The 24,554-nt window shown below is 34.3% G+C and overlaps 2 protein-coding genes and 4 pseudogenes across 2 annotated transcripts; 3 read left to right on the top strand and 3 right to left on the bottom strand.

Annotated features, from left to right (window-relative positions):
* Positions 1–541: 541 nt before the first annotated feature.
* Positions 542–1,257, bottom strand: LOC120170502. Its single transcript, XM_039178447.1, has 2 exons — positions 1,171–1,257; positions 542–988 (listed from the first exon to the last, which is right to left on the bottom strand). The coding sequence occupies exons 1-2, from the start codon at positions 1,222–1,224 to the stop codon at positions 557–559; spliced, it is 486 nt and encodes a 161-aa protein (XP_039034378.1). The 5' UTR covers positions 1,225–1,257; the 3' UTR covers positions 542–556.
* Positions 1,258–3,095: 1,838 nt separating this feature from the next.
* On the top strand, positions 3,096–6,061 carry LOC120170504 (annotated as a pseudogene).
* A 1,391-nt stretch (positions 6,062–7,452) lies between these two features.
* Positions 7,453–10,285, top strand: LOC120170523 (annotated as a pseudogene).
* Positions 10,286–10,885: 600 nt separating this feature from the next.
* On the top strand, positions 10,886–12,416 carry LOC120170515 (annotated as a pseudogene).
* Positions 12,417–12,845: 429 nt separating this feature from the next.
* On the bottom strand, positions 12,846–14,714 carry LOC120170505. Its single transcript, XM_039178448.1, has 2 exons — positions 14,227–14,714; positions 12,846–13,624 (listed from the first exon to the last, which is right to left on the bottom strand). The coding sequence occupies exons 1-2, from the start codon at positions 14,506–14,508 to the stop codon at positions 12,917–12,919; spliced, it is 990 nt and encodes a 329-aa protein (XP_039034379.1). The 5' UTR covers positions 14,509–14,714; the 3' UTR covers positions 12,846–12,916.
* Positions 14,715–16,345: 1,631 nt separating this feature from the next.
* LOC120170513 lies at positions 16,346–22,182 on the bottom strand (annotated as a pseudogene).
* Positions 22,183–24,554: the final 2,372 nt, after the last annotated feature.

The following is a 24,554-nucleotide window of genomic DNA, read 5'->3' as shown; positions in this document are numbered from 1 at the left end:
ATCCCATATCATGTTGTCGTCGAAAACAAAATCTCGCATTTTTTCTAGAGAATCTCCTAATTGTTTCAAGCAACTAGAAATAGATTTTTTAACCCTAAAGAATTTAGTTTAGATATAATGATGTTTATGGGTCAGTGTTTTTTTTATTTATAATTAATCTAGGATGATTATAAGATGGTATATGTTCTAAGGTAATTTGGTTCGTGCATGTTTTTAAGTGTTTTAAGCACACCTTGATGTGATGAAATATTGATAGTATGTTTATAATATGTCATCTATGATATATGATGATTTGGGTTTATAATATGTTATCTATGATATATAGAATAAACTTAACTCCGAAGTAACGTCGTCTCCCCTTTGCTATATTGCTTTAGAATTCAGCTGGTCAAAAACACTCTTAACACAGGATATTATCATGGTCAATACAATAATAATTTTGAAGTATAAAACCACTGCTTTTACTAATAAGTTTAGGGATGTCAGATAGTTAAATACCAAATATAACTTGATTTCTGCAAATTTGATACAAAATCTGCTTATTTAAATACCTAATTCAGCTTGATTTCTGCAAATTGGATACAAGATTTGACGCAGCAACGGCTGCTGATCCACCACAAACACAAACACAAACAACAGCCACCACAATCTGCACCACAATTTCCCACTGGTTATCTTCAGGCACAAGGTAAACACATGAAGGACCCAAAAGCAATAAACCCAAGCTGAGTGTCAACAGTGCCCCCGGAGTTCCAGGATCCGTCGCGGCCGACAGCACCCCGAGCTCTTCCGCCTTGGAGAGGAGTCCGAGTTTCTCCATGGACGATAGATATAACCCGAACTTCTCTGCTGCCGATAGCAGCCCTGCTTTCTCTGCTTTGGTTAACAGTTTCAGTTTCTCCACGTTTGTTAGCAGCTTCACCGGTTGTGTCGCCACCCTGCTGCTCCGCGCCGGCTCGCCTAACGGGAAGACGGTCGAGTTCGAGCCCTGCATTGTTTTCATGGCATGACATCAAGTTAGAATAAGGATGCATGCATGATTTTATATCAGAGGCTTGTTGTTAGTAAGTTATATTAAAAAATTAATAATACAAAATTATAAAATTTATATAGATGCAAAATTTGATTACCCAAGGAAGATATAAAAAAAGATATTCAAAAAGAACTGACCTTTCGAGAACCAACAGTTCTAGCAACAGAAGGCAACGGTTTCTGAGTAGCCATGGATTGAATGAGAAAAGGTAAAAATTTGCAGAATTTGGTTTACAGAAGTAAATTGAAATCAAGTTAGAATAAGGATGCATGCATGATTTTGTAATGACGTGTAAAAAGTTGATCAAATCAATTTAATCCTATAAACTTAATTTGATTTACAGAAGTAAATTGAAATCATGTTTATTCAATTAGTTTTATAAGTTTCGATGATCAAATAATTATTTGTAGGTTTTATAGTAATACTCTTAAAAGGTGTGATTTGGATACTATGTAATTGCATGAAAATATATTTATTATTTTATTAATTATGCGGGGATGTAATTATAAGAAAATTTAATTCTACATATATATTTAATTGACAAAATATAATTATATTTTAATTTTCTTTATAAATTATAACTAAAGTTTATGTGGATTTAAAATAATTTTAATTATAAACTAAAGAATATGAATTTTATTCAAAAAGGATAAACAAATGTCGTATGTGTCGAATACATGTGTTAATACGAGCACAAATGGACAACAACAACGAGTCGATGACGCACGTTTGTGAGTCTTTCTTCAACCACTCAATACATATAATATTAAAAGATCATATATAAGCACTTGAAAAAAATCAATAACAAATCCAACATTGATTGTTTCCTTCAAGTGTTCAAATACTCCTTTTTAACGTAGAGTGATTGGAGATGAGACTCACTAGGAGTATAAATGAAGAGATAGTGTTTGGTGAATTGTTCGTAAACTGTTTGTATAACGTTTGTTTATGTTCGTTCGTTAAGTAAAATAAATGAGCATGAACATATTTTTAATGTTTATCTAATAAACGAACGAATACAAACGTAAGTGTGTTATGTTCGTTTATGTTCACATTTATGAGCTCGTTTATAAGCGCATTTATCGACTCGTTCATTTATGTTCATTAACAAGGTTGTTTATCCGGTTCTCCTTCTCCTTTCTTTTTTACATTTAAAATATTGGTGAAGGTAAAGACTAAATTGAACACATGATAAATGTTAAAATTTAAATTGTAGATTTTAAGGATTTTAAGCACTAGTAGTATAATTTTATCATTTTTCTTTGCTCTCAAATGGAATGCTAAAACTAAAAATTGAATATATAAACGAACGATAAATGAACAATAAACAAACACTAAACGAATGTTAAACGAACACGTTTATAAACATATAAATGAACACGTTCGCAAACATTAAACGAATATATTCACAAATAATAAATAAACAAATATGAATACCTTCAAAATTAAATAAATAAAACAATATTAAAAATTTAAACGAAAACAAACTAAATTAAAACATTTCAAAATAAACAAACGAACACAAATATAAATGTGTTGATTCGTATCGCCACCGCTTGAACGAATCGTATTCCGTACTAAAATATATCTTCAACACGTACTATAAATATTTTTTCTTTATTTGTTCATTTTTCTCTTAATTTTTTTAATTTTGTCCATTTCGGTGCATTTTTCCAACCCTTTGAATGGAACGTAAACTCAAGATATCTTTTATAGATGTACTTCTTAAAAAATATATTGATATCATATTTATAAATTTTAAAAATATGTTATTTTTATAGATAATTTTTAAAAATGATCTATGGGTAAATTAGGCTATTTACTTTCATTGTTTTCTTTTAAATCTTGCCTACCTATCAACCAATCATACAAAACTGGTAGTTCAACTTTATTTAAAAATTAAATCTTCGTTAAATTCCATAACTAAATTATCCAAAATAATAATATATAAAATTTAAAAAATAAAATATTTTCTATTTTATCATTCCGTTGTAAAATACGACACTACAAAGAATATTCTCAAACAGATGGCATTTTTATCTCATCATCCTCGTTGTTTATTATTATGGAAAGTTTTAACCGATAACTCATCATCTCGGACCTTATAAACTACAGTTTATAGTTGAGAAAAGAGTTCAAAACAAGGGATCTCATCTTCTTCGAGGAGTGGGTTTATTGTTCGAGGGGTAAGGCAATGAGTTTTAGAGGTAAGTTTTGAGTTTTCCAATGATTTTTTCATAATGTTAGATTTGATCGTGCTTAACTTTTTCTGGTTTTATGCTGCTTTTTTTAGTTTGATTGTTTTGTTTCTGGTTTTTGTATATTTTTATGCTTATATGATTGTTTCCTTTTAGCATTTTCTGATGATATTCCCCCCTTCTTTTCTGGGGGTTTCAGTTCATTGTTGAATATGATCACATATTAATTCCTAGCCTTTGTATTTATTCATTTGAACCAAGAGTTTTGGGAATTGATTAGTAGTAATGGATGAGTGTATGTATCTATCAGTTAAGGGTAATGATCATCCACCATAACGTTTGTATGATAGATTCAAAACTAGATTACAGCTTCTGCTTCTTTAGATTATGGCACTCTTTCCACCAATTTTAATGGATTATCAGTAAATTGCTATGAAACAATGCAGGCTTTGTCCCTTTCTTGTGTCTGTCACTCGTTGCTGCCTGTACTGCAAGGCCTTTCTATCCACTTCCTAGTAAAATAGCCAATCGAGATAGACAGCATCTACAAACCTCACCCGTATAATTTCGCACATCGAGGTTCAAATGGAGAGATCCCCGAAGCAACGGCTGCTGCATACATGGTATGTTTTGAGTGTTCAGATTCTACTACTACATATGCTTTCCCTTTCTGTTTGTGCAATGGAATGAGTTATTTGGCACCGTGCTGTTGAAATTACTTAGTTCAATGGCTTCTACTAGTTTCTCGAGAAATACTTCTTGGGGCATGGGGGACTTTTAAATTTGTAGAAGAAAACTTGGGATTTTCCTTAATTTATCTGTCATAATCAGTCATTGATACTGAATTTATCTGTCGTTCCACTATATATGTACATTGACAGTATACCGCTTCTTGCAGAGAGCTATTGCAGAGGGTGCGGGTGCGGACTTCATAGAAACAGATATCCTATCATCTAAAGATGGTGTCCTTATATGTTTTCATGATGTCACCCTTGACGAGACAACTGATGTCGCAGATCACAAAGAGTTTGTGAATCGTAAAAGGACCTATGATGTTCAAGGGGTCAACACCACAGGCTTTTTTCCTGGTATGGAAGCACAAAACTTTTAGCCCCCTTTCCCTCTTATAATGGTGCTGTAGAGCTGACAAATCCTGTACACGAGCACCGTGTTTAGTACAACACCTTAAGTTCTCCGAAAATTTTGATTTGTACTGTTTTGCATTTATTTCCAAGTAATATGTTTCTCGTCCAGCTGAAAATGGCAAATTATTCTTCATATACGCAGTTGAATTCACTCTAGAGGAATTAAAGAAGTTACGGGTGAAGCAGCAGTACAAATTCCGGGATCAGCAGTATAATGGTTAGTTCCTCTTTGATTTTTATTTGTTTGGATCTATTTAAATTCCAGGTCCCAACATATAAAAGGTCAAGGTTCCGTTTGTATGCAAAATGGTACTAGCAGCTCATTTCTGCTTGCTGTTTCCGCAACTAAATATTATCAAGCTGTTTTGTGAATCTATTATGGACTTTATGGCACTTGACTTTTATAAATATGAAAGACTTCTGTTTTGAGTAGTTGTTGTGCATTCAACAGGAATGTTTCCGATTATCACTTTTGAGGAGTTCATTTCGATTGCACTAGATGAACCGAGAGTTGTTGGAATTTATCCCGAGATTAAAAATCCAGTGTTAATCAACCAGCATGTAAGTACCTTTTTCGCCTATTCCTCAGAGTCTGCCTCCAGACTGTAATTGATCATTTGAAACAGAATGGCCTGGTTTTTCGTATTTTCCAATTTTTAAACCATGTGAAACTAGGGTCTGTTTTAAAATCCGATGAACTGTCAATCGAATGATATTTTCTTTTTACTTTGATTCCCTTGATTTCGAAACAATGTCTTAACAGGTAAAATGGCCAAATGGAAAGAGATTTGAGGACAAGTTTGTGGAGACACTTAAGAAATATGGATATAAAGGTTCACACATGTCAAAAGATTGGTTGGAAAAACCTTTATTTATACAGTCCTTCGCTCCAACTTCACTGTGTACGTATCTAATCTTACGGACTCGCCAAAGATCTTCTTGATAGACGATGTTACGATCCAGACTCAGGATACTAATCAGGTTTGTCCCAAATGCACCTTTGTTCTTTTCCCTTTTACTTTCCTGTAGGACAGTCCTTCAAAGATGTTTCCCAGCATGCATTATAGGACAGTCAAGATACTAAACTTGTTTCTTTATAACTCGCTCTCCCGATTTGAACTCTTTCCGAATTTCGGAATTCTAATGAAAGAAAATACTATCGACATTTCAGTCATATTGTGAATTACATCGGATGAGTATCTCGACTCATCAAGGAATATGTGATCGGCATTGGACCTTGGAAAGATACAGTGGTTCCTGTAAAAGACAACTACTTACAAGCACCAACGGATCTCGTGGCCCGAGCACACGCCCGAGATCTACAGGTACTTCATATTTTAACTTTTGGTTGTCAGCATTGCTGGTGATGTCTAACAACATGCATCGATGTGTGATTGGTTTCTTATACAGGTTCATACATACACTTACCGCGATGAAAATTCGTTTTTACATTTCGATTTCCATCAAGATCCATACCAGGAATATGATTATTGGTTGAACAATATCGGAGTCGATGGTTTGTTTACGGACTTCACGGGGAGCTTCCATAATTTCCAGGAATGGACGTCGCCTCTATCGCGAAATGATAGCGAGAATAACGGTAATGCATCTAAATTGCTGGATAAAATTGCGTTGTTGATCTCTTCGTATAAAAATGGATGAGATGATAGATTACATTCATATCTTTTATCGATGATGGATTGTATCTTCTTATCATTTTTATCATCCCAAGAACTTATTGTATCGTTTTCTACTGGAACTCATACGTATCAATATTTGTTTCATTTGTCCCATCGACATCGGTCATTTCTCTTCGAGTCTTCATATTGTTTTCAATTAAGTATACATGTTCAACCTATTTGATTATAGATGTGACATTAAATACATAGAATTCATCAGTGAAATGGTTCCCAAAATGCATATAACAAAGATGAGCGATAATTAGATTATGATTTTCATTTTAAATTGATCTTTAAATTTTTAGTTTTATTCTTAGATTATACTTATTCTAAATTGTTCCTCAAGCTTTTGAATCTTTCAATCTCGTTCTCAAATGATATGGATATTCTAAAAATCTAGGTCACAATAGGATTTTTTTTTCTCTTGTAGCATCTCGCAATCACGAACCATAATCATTATCATTTGTAATTTTTTTCTCTATTAATAACTTTTTTTATTTCGATTTTTTCTTAGCATTTCGTATCTTTATATACAATGGTTTTATTATATTTAACAACATAATTTCATCTTTAAAACTAACTTCTGAACTCTAAACCATTATTTTCTATGACACAAAACATTCTGGACACACATACCCTTAAAATCCTAAAACAAAGCCCTAAAAATAAAAATCATAAACAACCTTCCAAAATGTTAACCTAGAATCTTAAAGTCATCCAACCTTAAAACCCTAATCTAAATAGAAAATAGAAAATGGTAAAATCTAAGAAATGCAAGTTTTGTAAAATGTGCACTCTTCCTTTATCTGATTGACTATGTCGCATAAAACGAAGAAATATTATGTAGAATACATTTTATGAAAAGGGCTTTTGATAAGACGAGCTTTCATCTACATGATACAAAATAAAATAATTTTCAAAAATAATTTTTGGAGATGCTATAATCCTAAATAAAAAATAATTAAATTTTTTAAACGATTACACAATGATTATCGTGATGTTGTAATAATAATAAAATTTTATAATTTTAAGGATTATTATATAATATTTTGATAAAATTTAATAATTGTTTAATAATTCTTTTATAACTGTTTAATAAATTTAATGATTATTTTATAATATAACAAAAATATTTTAAAATATTTCAATAAAATTAATATTCCTCTTATAGTTTTTTAAAATTTAGTGACGAATTTAATGTACTTTACCTATATATATATATATATTATAAACATTATATATGTCATAATTGTTATTAAATAATAAAAACTAAAAAATGAAATATTTTATGAGTGTACCAACTAATTTACACTACCTTAGTTCAATGTAAATTCCCAGGTGACAAAATGAAGTTCCTTTCACTTCCTGACCTGAAAAATACAACCCAATAAAAAACTCACACGTGTAAAAGAAAATTTCAGCTAAAATATCTGAACGCCGCACCGTCTACATAAACCCCGAGGGTTTTTACTCGGAGATACAATTCTCCAGGTAGTTCAGTTCCATAGTCAGAAGGTTATGCTTCGTGAAAAGCCCTAAGCTTTATTTTCCGATTTCTCTAGTTTTTCGTTTGTCACGCTGATCTGTTGATTTGGCTGTTCATCTGTTTTATTTCAGAGGGTTTCTCTTTATTGCTGTGTCGTTTTAAGATGTTCCTTTTTTCTCTTTTCTCTAACTTTCTGGTTGTATCGGAATTCTGTTTTGGTGTTTCGTATTGTTATCTAATAATCTGTTTGGGTTGTTTTTGTTTTTCTGTTTGGTTGCTTGAGATCATGGAGGATTGGGTTTCTTGCGTAATGATTGGAAATCGATATTTAACTGTTGTTTCTTCTTTTCTTGCTTGGTTTTTTGCCATTGAGCATGAAAAAGAAAATAAAATTTTGGGGTAATGTGGGCTAGGGTTTTCAGAGTGGTAAAGATAAGAGATCAATACAGATGAAAGTTCAAATCTTGTAAAATAGGTTACTCTGTTTGTTTCTTTTAGTGTAGATATTTTCTCTGTTTTGTTATTATTATTTTTCTGTTTCATTTGCTGAAAGTGAAGTTTAATTTTTTGTTTTTTGTAGGTTGTAACAATGGCATTCTTAAGTAAAATTGGGAATATGCTTAGGCAGGCCTCGACTACACAGATCAATTCTCAGTTGTCTGCTTCAAGGCCTGGGCTTTTCCAAGTGTTCCGGTGCATGTCAAACTCGCCGAGCTCAAAAGTTTTTGTCGGAGGTGTGCATCCAACTTTTGTTTATACCTTAGGAGCAAACTGTTTTCTGTTAACCTGTTTTTTTAGGGTTTCTTGTTAATTTTCTTTTATTGCAGGTATTTCATACCAAACTGATGACCAAGGTCTGAGAGACGCTTTCAGCCAATATGGCGAAGTTGTTGAAGGTATGCTGCAATGAATGTATTTTCCTTTTTCAATTTGTAATTGCCTCTATGAAAGGGATTTAAAAGTATCTTGAGATGCTTAAATTTTTTCCTCTACCTGTCAAGTGTGTCATGTTGGTTCATATTTTTTAGTATAATGGCATGTCTCATGAACATTTAGATTCCACCTTTGATATATTTTCAAAATGAAAAAATGTTTTTAACTTCAAGTTTGTGTGGGGTTGTGCATATGGTGTACTAACTTTGAGTTTGCAGTCAAGTTTGTTTGATGTCCACTGCTTTTATCTTTGTAAAACAGCTGATTAATTTGATATTTATTGTAGCAAGAGTAATTGTGGACCGAGAAACGGGCAGGTCTAGAGGATTTGGCTTCGTCACGTACACCAGTACTGAGGATGCTTCCAGCGCAATACAGGCCTTGGATGGACAGGTAATATAAGGCATCTAAGCATCTATTGTTTGAAGAATTTGCTTATTCCTTTCATATTGGCAGTCTTGGAATATCTGCAGGTTGCTGCTGTTTAAGTAAACCTCATAGGATGCTAATGTATTTTATAACGATGAGCATATACGCTTAAACCTTTGTACAAAGAGATCAAAATTAGAATATGATGCATGCAATTTCTGTTCAGTAATACCAATGGGTCTTTTCTTCTTATGGTGCTCTGCAACTATCGTAAAAGCTTTTGCATTGTGTTGGTTACTTGGTTGCAAATTGCATCTAGGCCTATGTCTTGGTAATTAAGATTCCAATTGTGGTGAACGATGAGGAGGATTATTGCATTGTGTTAATATATGCTACTCAAATTCACTATCAGCATCTAGAAACACAGTGTCTCCTTGTCAGGGCCTCAATCTTCATGTTATAACTCATTTTTTCCTTGGCAACTTATCGGGATCCCTTTCATGTCTGCTAGTAATTCTTACTATGAAGTACAAGTTCCACATTAATTTTCTCAATCGCCTCAACTGATGAATAATTTTCACTACTTGAATAAAAAATATGTTATGTAGGCCTTAATTTGCGCATGCATGTATAAGTAATTGATTTGGCATGTGAGATGTTTTATCATCATAATATTCTTGGTTAATCTGTCTGGTATAGATAAGGGTGAAAACAGTAGTTTTATCTTTGTCTACCTGTTTGATTTTGCAGAGGTTTAACAGCAGCATTGGTTCTTATATATGCGGTAGTTATTGTAGGATTTTGTTGGTTGTCTTTCTTGTTGTAGGTTCTCCATGGCCGTCAAGTAGGAGTGAACTATGCAGCTGAGAGACCCCCTCGTAACTTTGGAGGCGGTGGCTATGGAGGCGGCGGGTATGGAGGTGGTGGCTATGGTGGCGGTGGATATGGTGGTGGCGGTGGATATGGTGGTGGTAATTATGGTGGCGACGGCTACAACAGAAATGCCAGCCCATCTGGAAATTATGGAGGTAATGCTGGATACGGTGGTCGTGGCAACTATGGAGGCCAAGGAAATTATGGTGGTTTTGATCAATCTGCTGCCACCAATTCGATGGTGGGAATTTCAATGCTGGTGGTGTTGGTGGTGACGTTGCCACCGGTGGTCCCGCTGGATATGAAAGTCAGAATATGGGATTTGATGGTGGTGATCAATTCAGTAGTGCTCAAGATGGCTTCAAGGAGGAAGGAGGAGAAGCGTTCGACTCAAACGAGCCAATGAACGAGAACTTCCGGGACGAGGACAATGAGAATGGAAGTGATTTCGCCAAAAGGGCATGAAAAAAATCCGTCTCAAGTAGTAGTAAATTGTTTGGTTATTAGTTATGGTCGTTACTTGCTTGGAAACTAATTTTTATTTGATCAAATTATGCGACTTTTGGTCTTTGTAAAACCTTTTTTTTACTTCCTTGAATCTCCTTCTGGGAGGAAAAAGGAATAATTTTCTGCTCTGTTTGATTCGAGTTCTAATAAGTCTCATTTTGAAAAATTAACTCAAAGTATGTAACTTATACATGGTATGACATAATGTGAAGTCACAGTTCTCTTCAAGAGTTGAGGATATCTTATTAAAGTAGTTTTTTGTAAATAGAACTCGACCAAAGGTTATGGTATATTGACTTAAGTCATTCATTGGATGAATGGTTATTTGCATTATGATATAAATATAATAGAATATTAAGAAAATTTGATTAAAGTGAACAAATAAAATCTAAAAAGATGAGTGTCATATATGACAAGATTATTGAACAAAGCATTAGTCGCTTAACTTTTATAATTGTGATACTAATTGAGAGTTTAGTCTGGAATCTTTAGTGATATGATATTAGACCAACAACTATGTATGATAGGCGTAAAATTGAAATTCAATTACATATGCTATTTACTCCAATTTTTATTATACATCTACAAGCTCAATATAAGAGATTGAGATTTAATGTCAGTACTCATGTAAGTAGAGTGTCAATTAATGGTTACTTGGGATGATGAGTGTGGACTACAGTCCGAAAGGTGATTGATAGATAATCTAATTTAATGAGTAGTTCAAAATTTAATAAAAAAAAAGTATTATGTTTGGAGTGATTAAAATTCAATTATCAAAGTTAGATAATTAATTTAAGAATTTTTAAAGTTTGACTAAAATATGAATGAGAATAAAGTTAAAGGGATGAAATTTGTAGTTTATCATTTTATATAAGAAACTTTGTTTAAAATTAGTAATAATCGACGGTTCACAACATCCTGGGTCAAGAGAACATTGCCCCCCGCAAAATTTCAGCAAGCTTTATTAACAAAATAACCTGGAGAATCAAGAAGAAGATTCAAACTTTATCCCAATTTTGAGCACCCAAATCCAAACCAAAGAACCTCCTTGATTCCTTAGGTGAAGAAATCATCAGAATCCTAACCCCTGTTTCAATCTGCATGTTTAGTCGTCCTTTTGGTCACAATTCTCAACTCAAGCTCTTCACTTCCGTCACATCAATTGCAACCATAGCTTACTCAGAAACCAGCTCCGATTCATCCTGGGACAAATTCCTAAGTGCCCTTATGAATTCCTTAGCGTTTGTTGCTGTTGTCACTGTGCTACCTTCATTTTGGTGCTCTTTTTTTTACCTCAGATGTACTAAGTTCTTGAAAATATATATGGGTTTTTCTTCTTTCGTTGTTTTGGGATTCATGGGTGGTGAATTGCCTGCTTTTTATTGAAAATTCAGTGCCCCCATTGATTGCATTACCTTTTGGTGCTTTTGTTTAATTTTGCCGTTGTTGGTGTTTTTGGCTGTTTTATGTCAAAAATGGCTATTGTTGTGACACAAGGGTACTTGGTTCTAATTGGAATGTAGTTGCTTATTGGTTTACTCTTTTGCCTGAATGGACTACTTGGGTGTTGTTGGTTGCCTTGGCATTGTATGATCTTGCTGCTGTTTTATTGCCTGTGGACCTTTAAGGCTCCTTGTAGAGCTTGCTATGTCTAGGGATGAAGATATCCCGCCTGGTTTATGAGGCTAGGCCGGTTACGCATCATGATCCTGCATCGGGACCTGTTCAAAGACGGATTTGGAGAGCAGGTTTCGGAAAGGGATGCTGAGCTTTCGGCACCGTTGATTGATCGCAGAATGGATGGTCAAGACGGTGTGTCGGCTGAAAGTTTGATGCTAGAAGGTATGGGGTTAGGTTCATCCGGTGCTATCAAGCTTGGATTGGGGGATTTCATCTTCTACAGTGTGTTAGTCAGTAGGGCCGCGATGTATGATTTTATGACAGTGTATGGATGCTATCTTGCAATTGTAGCTGGTTTGGCATTACATTGATGCTGTTGGCATTGTATCAGAAAGCTCTACCGGCCCTTCCTGTGTCGATAGCGCTGGGTGTGTTGTTTTATTTCTTAACAAGGTTCTTACTTGAAGTTTTCATTGTACAATGTTCTTTGAATCTTTTGATGTTCTAAAGTTTTCATTTTCTTGATCATGATCTATGTGCTTTTCCCATATATGATTTAGTATTTCCATTGAAGTTGGTGCAAAATGTTATGTTAAACTCTGTTTATCTATCATTGAAGTTGAAACCTTGAAAGAGGTATCTAATTATACTTTGCAAAGAAATGAAATGAAATTAATTGTTCCGTTTACCTAGGAGAAACCCTAATTTAGTACTGAGGTCGGGAACTAGTTAGCCATTTGAGAAGCATTCATTAGGGTTCATATTGGTTTTTCTTGTGTTATTATCCATGAACTTTTTTTCAGTTTAGTAATAAGGAGGTCCAGGTCTGAGGAAAAAGTTAGAAAGGGAAATTGTATCCTATGTTGTTCCAACTCTTCATTTCTGAACATATTTGATACACGTGATTCCGAGTAACACCCGAATAGATTGCGTTGAACTATAGTTTTGTTAGAATTAGTACGAAACTTGGAATCAAAATGTTGAACTGGAAGTTTATGTAGTAAAGAATACAAGTCCTATATGTATAAAATGCAAAAAATTTGGTCTCTCGATTTCAATATGATTCTCAAAAGTTAAATTTCATCCATGGAAAACAATATTCTTTGTGCATCTAGCAATACAGGAGATCCTTTCTTGGTTTTCTCCACAATTTGCTGTATCAATAGCTTCTCCATTTCATCATTATCACTACATTCATATTCACTTACACTCACATCAAGTAGCTCCTGGACCCTTGGAGTTTGATCCTCCGATGTTCTTACCTGATCATAAAATGTTCCATCGGATCTGTTTGCATTGTATTGATCACCCCAAGGCAGCTTTTCCTGATGATTATTCCGATAAATACGAAATGGTGTACCCTCTTCTGTCACCTCTTCATAAGCCTCATTGTGTGCATGATCTGGAGTTTCCCATGCTAATTTCGGGACTTGAGGCTTCGACATGCAATGGAGATCTTCATTCATTTGTGGACTCTCCAGGGTGGTTGAGTATTTCCATTTGTTATTAGGATTCTTATGCTCTGATTCCATTAGTTTCACCTTCCTCTGGCTGTTCTCGAGGGCTGTCTCAAGTTCTTGTACTCGTTCTTCAAGCCTTGACTGAATCACCTCATGCAAACGCAGGCTCAACTCTCTGGGAGAGACAGCGTAATTTGCAGAATGAGTAGTTGAGGTGCCGCTTCTATCTTCATTAGACATAGATTGAACAAGAGGCTGTCCGGTGACCATATCAGATCTCAATTCACCTTCAGCAAAGTCTGCTACAAAATCTGGGTCAATCTGCATGAATTTTCAGCTGTATTATTAGTATATCTGGTTCAAACACGCTAGCAGGAAGGTTAAGACAAAAAAATTGTCAAAGCAAACAGCTAAGTGGATTCATCTTCATACAAAGAAAATTTAAGTTGCTCAGACTTCTCTTCATTTTTAATGTACTCATGCCCGACACTTGTGTTCGACGAATTCGAACTTATCACTACAAAATTTTAGAAACATAGCTGAGTTGTGTTCCATTTTTGCAGACTATATATAAAGAAAGAAAGAAAACCTATATTGCTCGGTTTTAGAGTAAAGGGGCAAATTTTAACTCTACTTCAAAGCTAAATGTACAGGGACTGCATTGCTCACTTTTATGGTAAAAGGGACTAATTTGCTTTTCAACTTACATATAGTTTAAGGACCCATAGGTAGTTTAACTTATTTTTATGGCAATCTTCAGTAAGCTGGATAATCCTCCCATGAACTTTTAATTAAGAAATTTATTTAATAAAATGAGAAAAATGCCATATGAGACCAGGTGACACAAATGCTATGAATAATATGAATTCATTAAACCATATCTGTAAAGCTCCATGGAAATGCTAAGGTAAACACAAGCTTACCTCGACAAGATCGGGCAGTCTACGCTCATGATTTGGTACATCCATGTTAAGCCCCAACCTCTCAAGTTCGGCTTCAAGTTCTGCTTCGATTTTACTCATAGGTTCCACACTTTCCTCTACCTTTTGATGATTTGATTCTTCACCATCGAGTCTTGTCAAATTATCCGTATTACGTTCAAGGGAAGACAAATTCGTTTCCCTTTTGGGAAACGAATTGTAATATGTTTCTTTTAATTCATAATTCTCATTGACTAGCTCCTTCACTGTCAATGAATCTTTCATTTCAAGCTCTTCTTGAAGATCTTGAACCAAGTTCTCAGCCTGCTTTAACAATCCTCTCAATTTCTCAACTTCCCTTCTATTTCCTATATAAGAACATATTATTCCGATAGAAATCCCGAGACAAAACTGAACCACTAGATCATAACGACCTGTTTCATATAAAAGGATTAGGCCATGCAATTGATTAGACTATAGGAGAAAAAAATATAAGTACAACGAATGGAATATAGAGTTAAAACAAATAAGTCGAAGATAACATGCGACGGAAAGACTTGCTTTTCTGGTGCAATGGAGAATTCAAGACATATTTATATGCAGAATTGAGAACAAAGAACAAATAAATTAAATTAACATCAAGCTTAAGCTCATCTCATCGTTAACTGACATCTGAAAAGAACTTATGAATGCCAAAACAAATAAATGGTTCAACAGGCTTAAACATCCTATCAAGACTTCATTTTTCTCGAACACATATCCTAGAAATTTCTGATGAAGAACCTCCGCATATAAGTAAAAACTTTAGAAAAAATAAAAAGCACTTATATCAAACACATTCCCGTATCTAATACTCGCTCCCAAGTCCGAGTAATATATAGTATAAGAAACTGTTTCTGATGCAATTTAGCTCATTATAATGAAGGAGAAAAGGTAACCAATTCTACGGTTTATTCCCTTTCTTAGTTGTACTCCGAGAGGTCCAACTAATCAGTAAAATATTTTACCACCCTAATATGCCTTTCCCACCTCCACTCCCAGAAAATAAAATAATGACAAACAAAAAGAAAGGAACAGCGACACTCTTGAGATTTCACTGCAACCGTGTTCATTTCTGAAAATATGATAGTAACATGCTTATACTTTCTACACTACGCTGCGGTAAATACATGTTTTTCATTTACTTCTCTTTCAATATCTAACACATTTTGCAAGATAACAAATTTGGAAATTGAAAAGAAGCATTTAGAAATAATAACAGATTTCATTTCTGAAAATATGATAGTAACATGCTTATACTTTTTATCTACACTACGCTGCGGTAAATACATGTTTTCATTTACTTCTCTTTCAATATCTAACACATTTTGCAAGATAACAAATTTGGAAATTGAAAAGAAGCATTTAGAATAATACAGATTCTTACATTATTGATATAAAAAGTAGAGAGAAAAATGAAAAAAAAAATGTAAGAGAAGTACCCAATGTGAATGAAACTGCTTTTCGGTATCAATTTTGCAAGAAATGTTGGTCTTCCATCACGCTCATTTCCACTCTTACATTTCACTTCTGAGGAGATCTGGTGAACCAATTTTGGCAATGGAGGAATTGCGTACACACATCCGTTCTTTTCAAAGGCTGCTTGATTATGCAGCTTATTCCTCGATGCTATTTGATCCATTAGAAAAAATCACCACTTACTCTGTTGATTACTCGGCTTCCATCAGTTATCAGCAAAGGTCTCAAGATCGGTGTTGCTGGTGATGGAACCGAACTAAGCACATACTCCTCCAGTTTAACATGTTGCATATGTAGTTGAGCCATGAGGCAACTATCTAAAGAGCTTAGCGGTTTAAGTACACACCCATAGGAATGTTTATTTTAGAGAGCTTTTCCACGTAGACTTGTTAAAAGAGTCTATTCCAGTGATAGTACAGAATCACTACCGTTATTGGCACCTGGCTCGTTTCCAAATTGATCTTCTCTTAGGTTTTCATTTGTCAACGATCCTGGTGATAAACCTGATCGAGAAATCTCATTGCGATCCATGTGATGTGCTGATCTCCCCATCTTTTCACTATCGAAACCACTAGCAGAATCCATTCAGCAGCTGAAGCCACATTTAGCCTGAAATATCTGAAATTTTCCTATCCGAAAACTCTCTTCCCTCTGAGGAACATCGTTCCACAGTTTCCTTATCATAGCAAATTTGTGGACCGGATCTTTCCCAGGTAATCTTCCCAATTCCAGAATCTGCAGAAGAAGCCTCAGAAAATCCATTTCCATCTGTCGTAAGATTTTGCCAAAATGTAGCCAAATATCCAGCAGCTGCAGCTGCCACAACAAACCACGAATCCATTTATGCTCATCCACAGAAATTTCGAAAACTACCCGAGCTTGACACCACAAAAGTTGACCTTTATATCAATCTTCCACATCCAAACCTCAAAGCAACAATTTCCACGAAGCTCAACATGGCTCACAAGTTATACAGCCTTTAGCACTCCAACACAACAATTAACTAATTAGAGACCGAAACGCCGAAGCCTTCTTGAATTACAAATCTCACACCTGAATCAACTGAAACAAATTTTATCCCTTGTCCCTGATCTAAGTTCTCGTAAAACACAACGCAATGTGCAAAGCTAAGATGACAATCCCTACAACAATCCTAGAAATTTAACAAAGAAAATTGATATCGAAACAGCCAAATTAGATACTGAAACTAAAAACAATATCAGCTTATTCAAACTATAATCTCCAGGCAATCGAACACTATATCATAAACACAAGCAGCCTAAATAACTGTCAAGAAACCCAAATTTATTCAACTGAAAGCAAATTACAACCAAAACCATAAATGAACGAAATCCCATTTCTTAAGACAAACAGCTTAAATGTCAACTAAACAAAAACAACATCCTCAAAAGAAACGCAGTTCTGAGAATGATGTGAAAATCCAAGCTTTACCCACTTGAAAACAATCTAAGAAACTGCAGAAGAACAATTAACAAAGAACCAATTCGCACCTAAAATGGGCCAAAAGAAAGGGGATTTACCTTTTCTTTTCGCGCTCTTGAGAATCAGATTGAGTATTGAAGCAAAATCTAGCAGAACCTTGTTTAAAAGGAAGATGTATTTCTCATGTTGAATCTTTGAAGATTGGATTCCTTGAAGAATAAGAGCCCTTTGCTCTGCTATCTAAACAAAGCTACATTCACCTGCATCCCTTGCTGTCTCAAAGTAATCTTTTAAGCTTTTTCACACTAAAAACATAGGGTTTTTCAATAAATAAATAAATATGGTCATCCAACTATTAATAATTTTATTTTAGTCATTTAAATTCAAAACCTTACAAAATGGTTATTCAAGGTGATATGACTTAAAAAATCCATAATTTCTATAATAATAAGCATAAAAAATATCTAACTCCACCAACCAATTCTCTCTCTACTTTATTAATTGGGAAAATGGTTTTAAATAAAATTTTCTAATTTGTTTACTTTTCTTTCTAAAATAATTATAAATTTATAATCAGATACCATTATGTATTATAAAATAAACGTAAAGAAGTTGGACACACTGACCACATAGCAATTCGAATCTAATAACTTGCAGTGGTTGCGCCCTACCTACACATGTGTGATCATTAAGCAATAATAATCTATCTTAATGATATTCGAATCAAATTTATTGATCGAGTAAATTAAATCAAATATTAAAATCTAATCAATTTGATGTTCTATATGAAAATCTTCATTGTAGAATTTATATATAATGACAAGATTTTCGTTAAAACTTAGTATCGATCGATAATTTATTGTTAAGTATTAAGACCTTTAGACTTCTATTTTGGTTAAAATATACCATTATTTCCCTATATTTTTACAGAGTTAGAAATTAAATTATGATATTCATTCAAATTTGTTGACCATACGAAATAGAATATTAATGAACTTTTGACAAACAAAAATCGAGGATTAGGTTACAAATTTGAATCGAAAAGATTTGCAAATTTAACCTTTTAAAACCGAAATTGTGTTTACTGAGGTATAATTAACGGTTAGAGACGTATTTAAATGTATCTAGAGATTAAAGGCTGATTTAGATGCAAATTAAAGTAAGAACTTTGGGTAATTAGGCGTAGGAAAAGTACAAAGGACTATTTTAAATACAATGGCAAAATTGAGGGCCTTGTACAATTTAGCTATAAATCATCTTTCGTATAAAAACCTCATACAATTCATGTCCATAAAGCTAATTGTGTACCGTGTTGCTCCACTTTCTTCTAAAGTTTTCGTATTTTCGCACTTTTGTTCGACATATTCAGCTACAAATTATCAAATATGACTCTCCGCACGCCTTCCAGATACATGAAAAACATGGAAACAGTTGAATATACTAATCTTGAACCCATACTCGTATCTGACACTCACACGCCATAAATGAATGCTTAAAGCGCATTTGGAGGAAACTTATATCGGAAAACTGAAAAAACAGAAGGCATATAAATCAGAAAGGAAGTTACTCCAAGGCATTTATAAGGTCAGTGAAGTTGAAGACCAGCCAATCAGCTTTAGCAGCAACGGGTTCCCGCAGTTGAAACCAGCATAACACATAAACAAGTCGCACCTCCTGGTTTACGGGCCTAGGTTGCAAACCGGAAACAAAATCAAATTAGAAAAATCACATCGAAAAAGCATTATGCTGCTCATATATAATGAAGGGATTTAGTTAGAAAAAACCCAGAAATTTCCCTTATCATTGTATAACTTGATAGCCAATAGGTGCTCACAATATAAAATCAATGAATAGACAATGAACTCAGGATTCATCTGAGACACCCTGAATAGATTATGAACTCGGGATTTGTCTGAGACAGCCTGAATAGATTGAGCTTGGGATTTGTCCGAGACACCCTCACCGTCACTCTCTCAAACAAACAACAAGATATGTTTCACACAATTGACAAAGTTGTTAAAACATGTTGAAATGGAAGTGATCTTGCTCTTAAACATGCATGAATAAAGAAGGACTATGAACTTCCCCCAACCCTTGCATAAAGATGGATTTGTCGATAACTATGCTGAGGGAGTCTATGAGGTTCGTTAACATTCTGTTTGTAGCAATATTGATAGTTAACACATTGATTCCTCCCAATACATTGGAGGAGAAATTACTTCATATAGTAACCTTAAAGATTAAATATATAAAGAGAAAGTTCAGATGAATTTGCTAACCTCGATCAGTAGCACCATCACGATCATGACCAATGCCCTGTATCCCTTAACCTGAAAGGTTTCTTAGTCAGGCTCAGATATGGAACTTTTACTCAGCCGACACAGAAAACAGAAACAAAACTCACCTTTCTTATTGTTGAACAGCAGTTGCTTTTCCTCCACTCCTTGAAGTAGGCTCGTTAGCATCAAATCCCAGAAATTCCCCAGAACTTCCAAAGAGCACTGATTGGCAAAAATGTTTTCTTGTGGAATTCCGAAGATTGATGCAACAGGCTACAAAAGAGTTTCTCAATTAACTATTGAAGATTATTAATACCAAATAACATGGCTCTTTCAATAGTAAGGAACCTAAATGCTGTATAATGATTCTAAACTGATAAAGCAGATCATCGAATACCGCATTGTTTGGTTGCAAACAACATTACCCGAATAATACTTCAATATTTTCAAATCTAACTGTTTTCCAAAGTCATCATTTGCTGTATGTCTAAGGCTAACGTCTGTAAGGATTTGTCACTCTGTGTTTAATTGTTATGCAAGAGACTCGTTAATTTCCCAGTATCTTTGCTATGTGCCTAATTGTTTAATTGTTTTCCAAATATCATAGAGCCTAATGTTCAAGTTCTTAAGTTCGAATTTTCATTTTCAATACCATCAGAATATTGCAAGTGATTTCAGATATAAGTTCATCAAAACAGAAAATGAAACCATACGAATGCCTTAACAGAAGGAAAACGTAGATAGCCTTTCAAGCATTTATATGCATAGATGCATACATTGATCATTTGGCGGAAGCCCCCAGAAATTAGATAAACATCTGTATTCCTAGACTTCAGCTTCTTGACTAGTTCCTCTATGCCGGGAGAAATCCTACAGATCAATAAGAAGAATCATGAACATGGGCTAAGATCATCATGTCGAACAAAAGACAAATAAAAAATGGTTAATTCATCGTGAAGTTGATGCCCTGGAATTTTAGAGACAATGGTAATAAGCTTTGGGATTTTGCTCGTTATAATGTAGCAGCATTAAAATAATGGAGCCAAATGAAACATCACTTGCATTAAGTAACAGGGCAAGCATTACAACTGGAACATAATATAACAGGATGTCACAATATTTAAAGCAAATATTGAACATATAGCAGCACAAACATTGCAAGGTTAATTTGAATTATGGCTCGTTGCACCATGTACTAATCTGACACCACTAACTATCCATAACCGAGAAGCATTGTGATCATATGAACATATCAAGATATAATCAAGTCAGTGAAGTATGAGTCTCGTACCTTGGGGGCTTTTTGTCGAGATAATCCTGGACTTGAGATAGAGAGGGTTTGAATAAAGATAATCGGGCAGATAAGGCCTCCTCGAAAGGACAGAACCACCCATCGCTCTACCAAAAAACAAATAAAAGAAAAAAAGAGTCAACCATCTATGATCCACAACATCAAAGGAATTGAAGCAATTCAATAATGTGGGCAAAGAACCTGGCAGTCCACTCAGCAACAGCCTTTCCAGCCCCACAAAATTCTGCAAGCTCATCAATGCCCTCATCTACGCATACCGTGCTATCCACATCAAAGCACACTGCATCAGCACTTCTCCACAGCTCAAGAACCTCTGGAACGTAATAAAGGAGAGTATCAATAAAGGAAATCACAATACTATCACAAGACACAGAAAGTTAATTTATAGTACTCAAACTCGGGTTTGATTATCAAATAGTATGGTCTGATACGAGTATTATCAGAGTTTCCCCAAGTTTTTCTATATATTTTCTTGATCCTCGGAGTTCATATCCCCCTATTCATGTGTTGAGCAAAGCGATGGACACAAATAAGAAAAACGAAATTCGCAGCATTAACTTTAAATTAAACCCCTTTCTTGTTTTTCATCAATATTTTGGGGGGAAACTCAATTAAAGCAATATATGAAGCCAACCACTTGAAATATAATTGAAAAGAACCTTTGGAAGGCTGCTTATTATCAATGTGGTCAGAAGTTGCGGGTTCTAACGGTTGAATTGAAGCGGCAATCAAATCCAACGACTTAGGGCGTTTCATCATCCAAACTTGACCCTGATTCAAGTTTATCCTTAAGTGCAAGGAAAATGTAGGGAGAAAAGAAGAGTAATGCCGTCGACAAGAAGCTCGAGTCGGAATGATCCGTGAACTCACCAATCCTTCCATCAAAATAATATCTGTTTCCAACAATCCAAAACAGAAATGAAGAAATCTTCCAACATCAAAAGAATCAACTAACTAGCCATATCCATATTGAAAAATATCTAAGCACAACAGTAATAAAGTAAGGTTCTCGCATTTTCTCAGAACCCAATCGAGGAAAACACTGAAAGAATTTATCACCACCATAGATGAAGAAAAGAAGGACAACAAGAAACATGAAACAGTAAAAACATGCAGAAATTAACAAGGAAATACAAAAGTGACGCAAATGACAACCCATATTGAGAAAATGTCCAAATACAACATTAACGAAGCAAAATTCTCGCATTTTCTCAGAAACCCAATCAAATTGAACTGAGAAGGGAATTATCACAGCCATAGATGAAGGGAAAGAAAACATCCAGAAAACGAAAAAGGAACGCAAAACGGAGCTTACCGATGAGGGTTGAAAGGTGTAGAAGATTGGATTTGAATGGAGATTTGTGGTTAGTGCTTTCGGATCTCTCACTGTGTTGGTAAGTATGTTCTTCCGAGTGTTAGAATATGATTTTCCCAAGTGTAAACTACCTATTTAGTCACTAATTTAAATATTCGTTTTATTTGGACTAAATAAAAAAAACATTCGCTAATCAAGTTGCTAAACTGAAGAAATTCAATCAATTAAGTCACTAATCGTTAATAGTTAACAGAATTATTGATGTGAAAATATTAAAAATTATTATAACAATATATTTGATTATCTTTACTTACACATTCTTTTAATTTCATCTTAATTTGAATAAATATTAATTAATTTATTTTAAATTAATATCAAATTAAAAGAATGCCTCAACAATATCAAATATATTCCAATCATGTTAATCTCATAAGATAACGTCTAATACGACAATTACATCAATAATAATGATTTTACTTTTAAAACAATAATTCATCTATGACATGTAGGAGTGCACAAAAAATCCGAATATCCGATTTTGCGAAAAAAAATATCCGAAACCGGATTTGGAAAAAACCAGTTTTTTTTTGACCGGATCGGATTTTTTAAACCGGTTATTTTAACCGGTTTGGAGAAAAAAAACCTAGACCGGTTTTTTACCGGATAAAAAACCGGTTTGAAAAAAACCGGTTAAAAAACCGGTTTTTATCCCGAAAAAAAAAACCGGTCTGGGTTTAAAAAACTAGCCGTTAATATAGCCGTTGGGGGGATTTTGTGACCGTTTTTGACCTTTTTTTCTTTAAAAAATTACCATTTTACCACCCAACATGTATAAATAGGTTGGATGTATTTGGTTGATTACAAATTTCTCAATCTTATTACACAACACTTAAACATCTCTCAAATCTTATTTTTGTAATTTTTTTGTTCATCATGAGTAACACGGCTGAATCTTCCGTCGGGGGAAACCTTGAAGTCGTGAGAGTGATCGAACACACTCGAAAAAAACATTTGAGATCACTACGATTTATGTGAGATGTCAAATGGCTCGAGGAGGGCGCGTTGTAAACTTTGTAAAGTTTCTTGCATCGGAAGGAAACACAACGTTGAAGAACCATTTGACAAAATCATGCAAGGCACTTCGCTCAAGATCAGATCCTAGTCAATCGAATCTTACACCGCAAGGTGGTGTTTTTGTTTACGACAACGAAAAATTACGAGAAGCGTTTAAAGTTCGTGATTACAAAAGCATTGCCGTTCGACCACTTGATGATGAAGATTTCACGATAACAATTCAACAACTAATGCAACCACGTTATACTCAAGTAAGTCGTACTACCCTTAGAAGAGATGCTATAAAAATGTGGCGTACGGCGAGGGAAAAATTGATTTTAGGATTCCAAGAACACCGTTATGGTGTCGCTTACATGTGACGTTTGGAGTTCCCCTCATAATACCGGAAATTCTTTTTTAGCCGTTACGTCACATTGGTTAGATCAAGATAATTGGTAAATGATGAAAAGAACAATCGCGTTTGAATTATTCGGTGAGCCGCATACCGTGCTAATTTATTACACTTTTAAAAAGGGTAATTTGTCTTTATAAATTAGACAATAAAGTTTTTTTCTATATCCTTTGATAATGCATCGAATAACAAACGCGATTCCAAGATTAAAAATATTACTTTCACCGATTTTAGACGGTGCGTTTTTTCATACCCGTTGCGTTGCACACATAATTAATTTATCCGTGTTATTGAGCCGATTAGATTAGAATTTAAAACAATGATAAAATCGGTTCTTTGTAACAACAACAAAAGACTAAATATTATAAACTTTTGTAAGTCCGTTAATAAAAAAACTTGGGTCCTAATTGGATTGTCCAACTCGTTGGAACTCAACTTGGATGATGATGCATACTGCCTTAAGGCAAAGGGAAACATTGCAAACATTTCACGATCGGCTTTTCGAGAGGGGTCATGTCCCAAACATTTATCCGGATTCGAGTTGGGAAACTATAGCCAAAATAACCGATTTGCTTGAGGTTTTTAAAAATGCAACAACTTTTTTATCCGGTGTTTATTACCCTACTAGCCCGTTGGTTTTTAATCAAATATTTTTGTTGGCTACCCAACTAAATGACTTTGAATTTGAAACCGAAGTTTTTCAAGAAATTGGCTTTGCAATGAAGGAAAACTTTTAAATATTTAAGGAGATTCCCCCCATTTTTACTTGTGCCGCCGCTTTAAACCCTTAAATGTTGGGGTGAAACACTAATTGAACAAATTGCGTTGCTTTTAATCTAACCGATGATGAACCCAACTTTGTCCAAAACCAAATAAATTATTTTAACAAATGTTTTCGAGACATGTTTGCAATTTATTTAACTAAATACGGATCAAGTAGTGTAATACACGATCAAATGAGAATGAATGCGGAATCATCTAGTAGACGTCCAAGTAACA

The sequence above is a fragment of the Hibiscus syriacus genome, unplaced genomic scaffold (genome assembly GCF_006381635.1).
Source record: "Hibiscus syriacus cultivar Baekdansim isolate YM2019G1 unplaced genomic scaffold, ASM638163v2 tig00111780_pilon, whole genome shotgun sequence".
NCBI classification, from domain to species: domain Eukaryota; kingdom Viridiplantae; phylum Streptophyta; class Magnoliopsida; order Malvales; family Malvaceae; genus Hibiscus; species Hibiscus syriacus.
The sequence above is the reverse complement of the archived record's forward strand: the minus strand, read 5'-3'. Positions and strand labels throughout refer to the sequence as shown.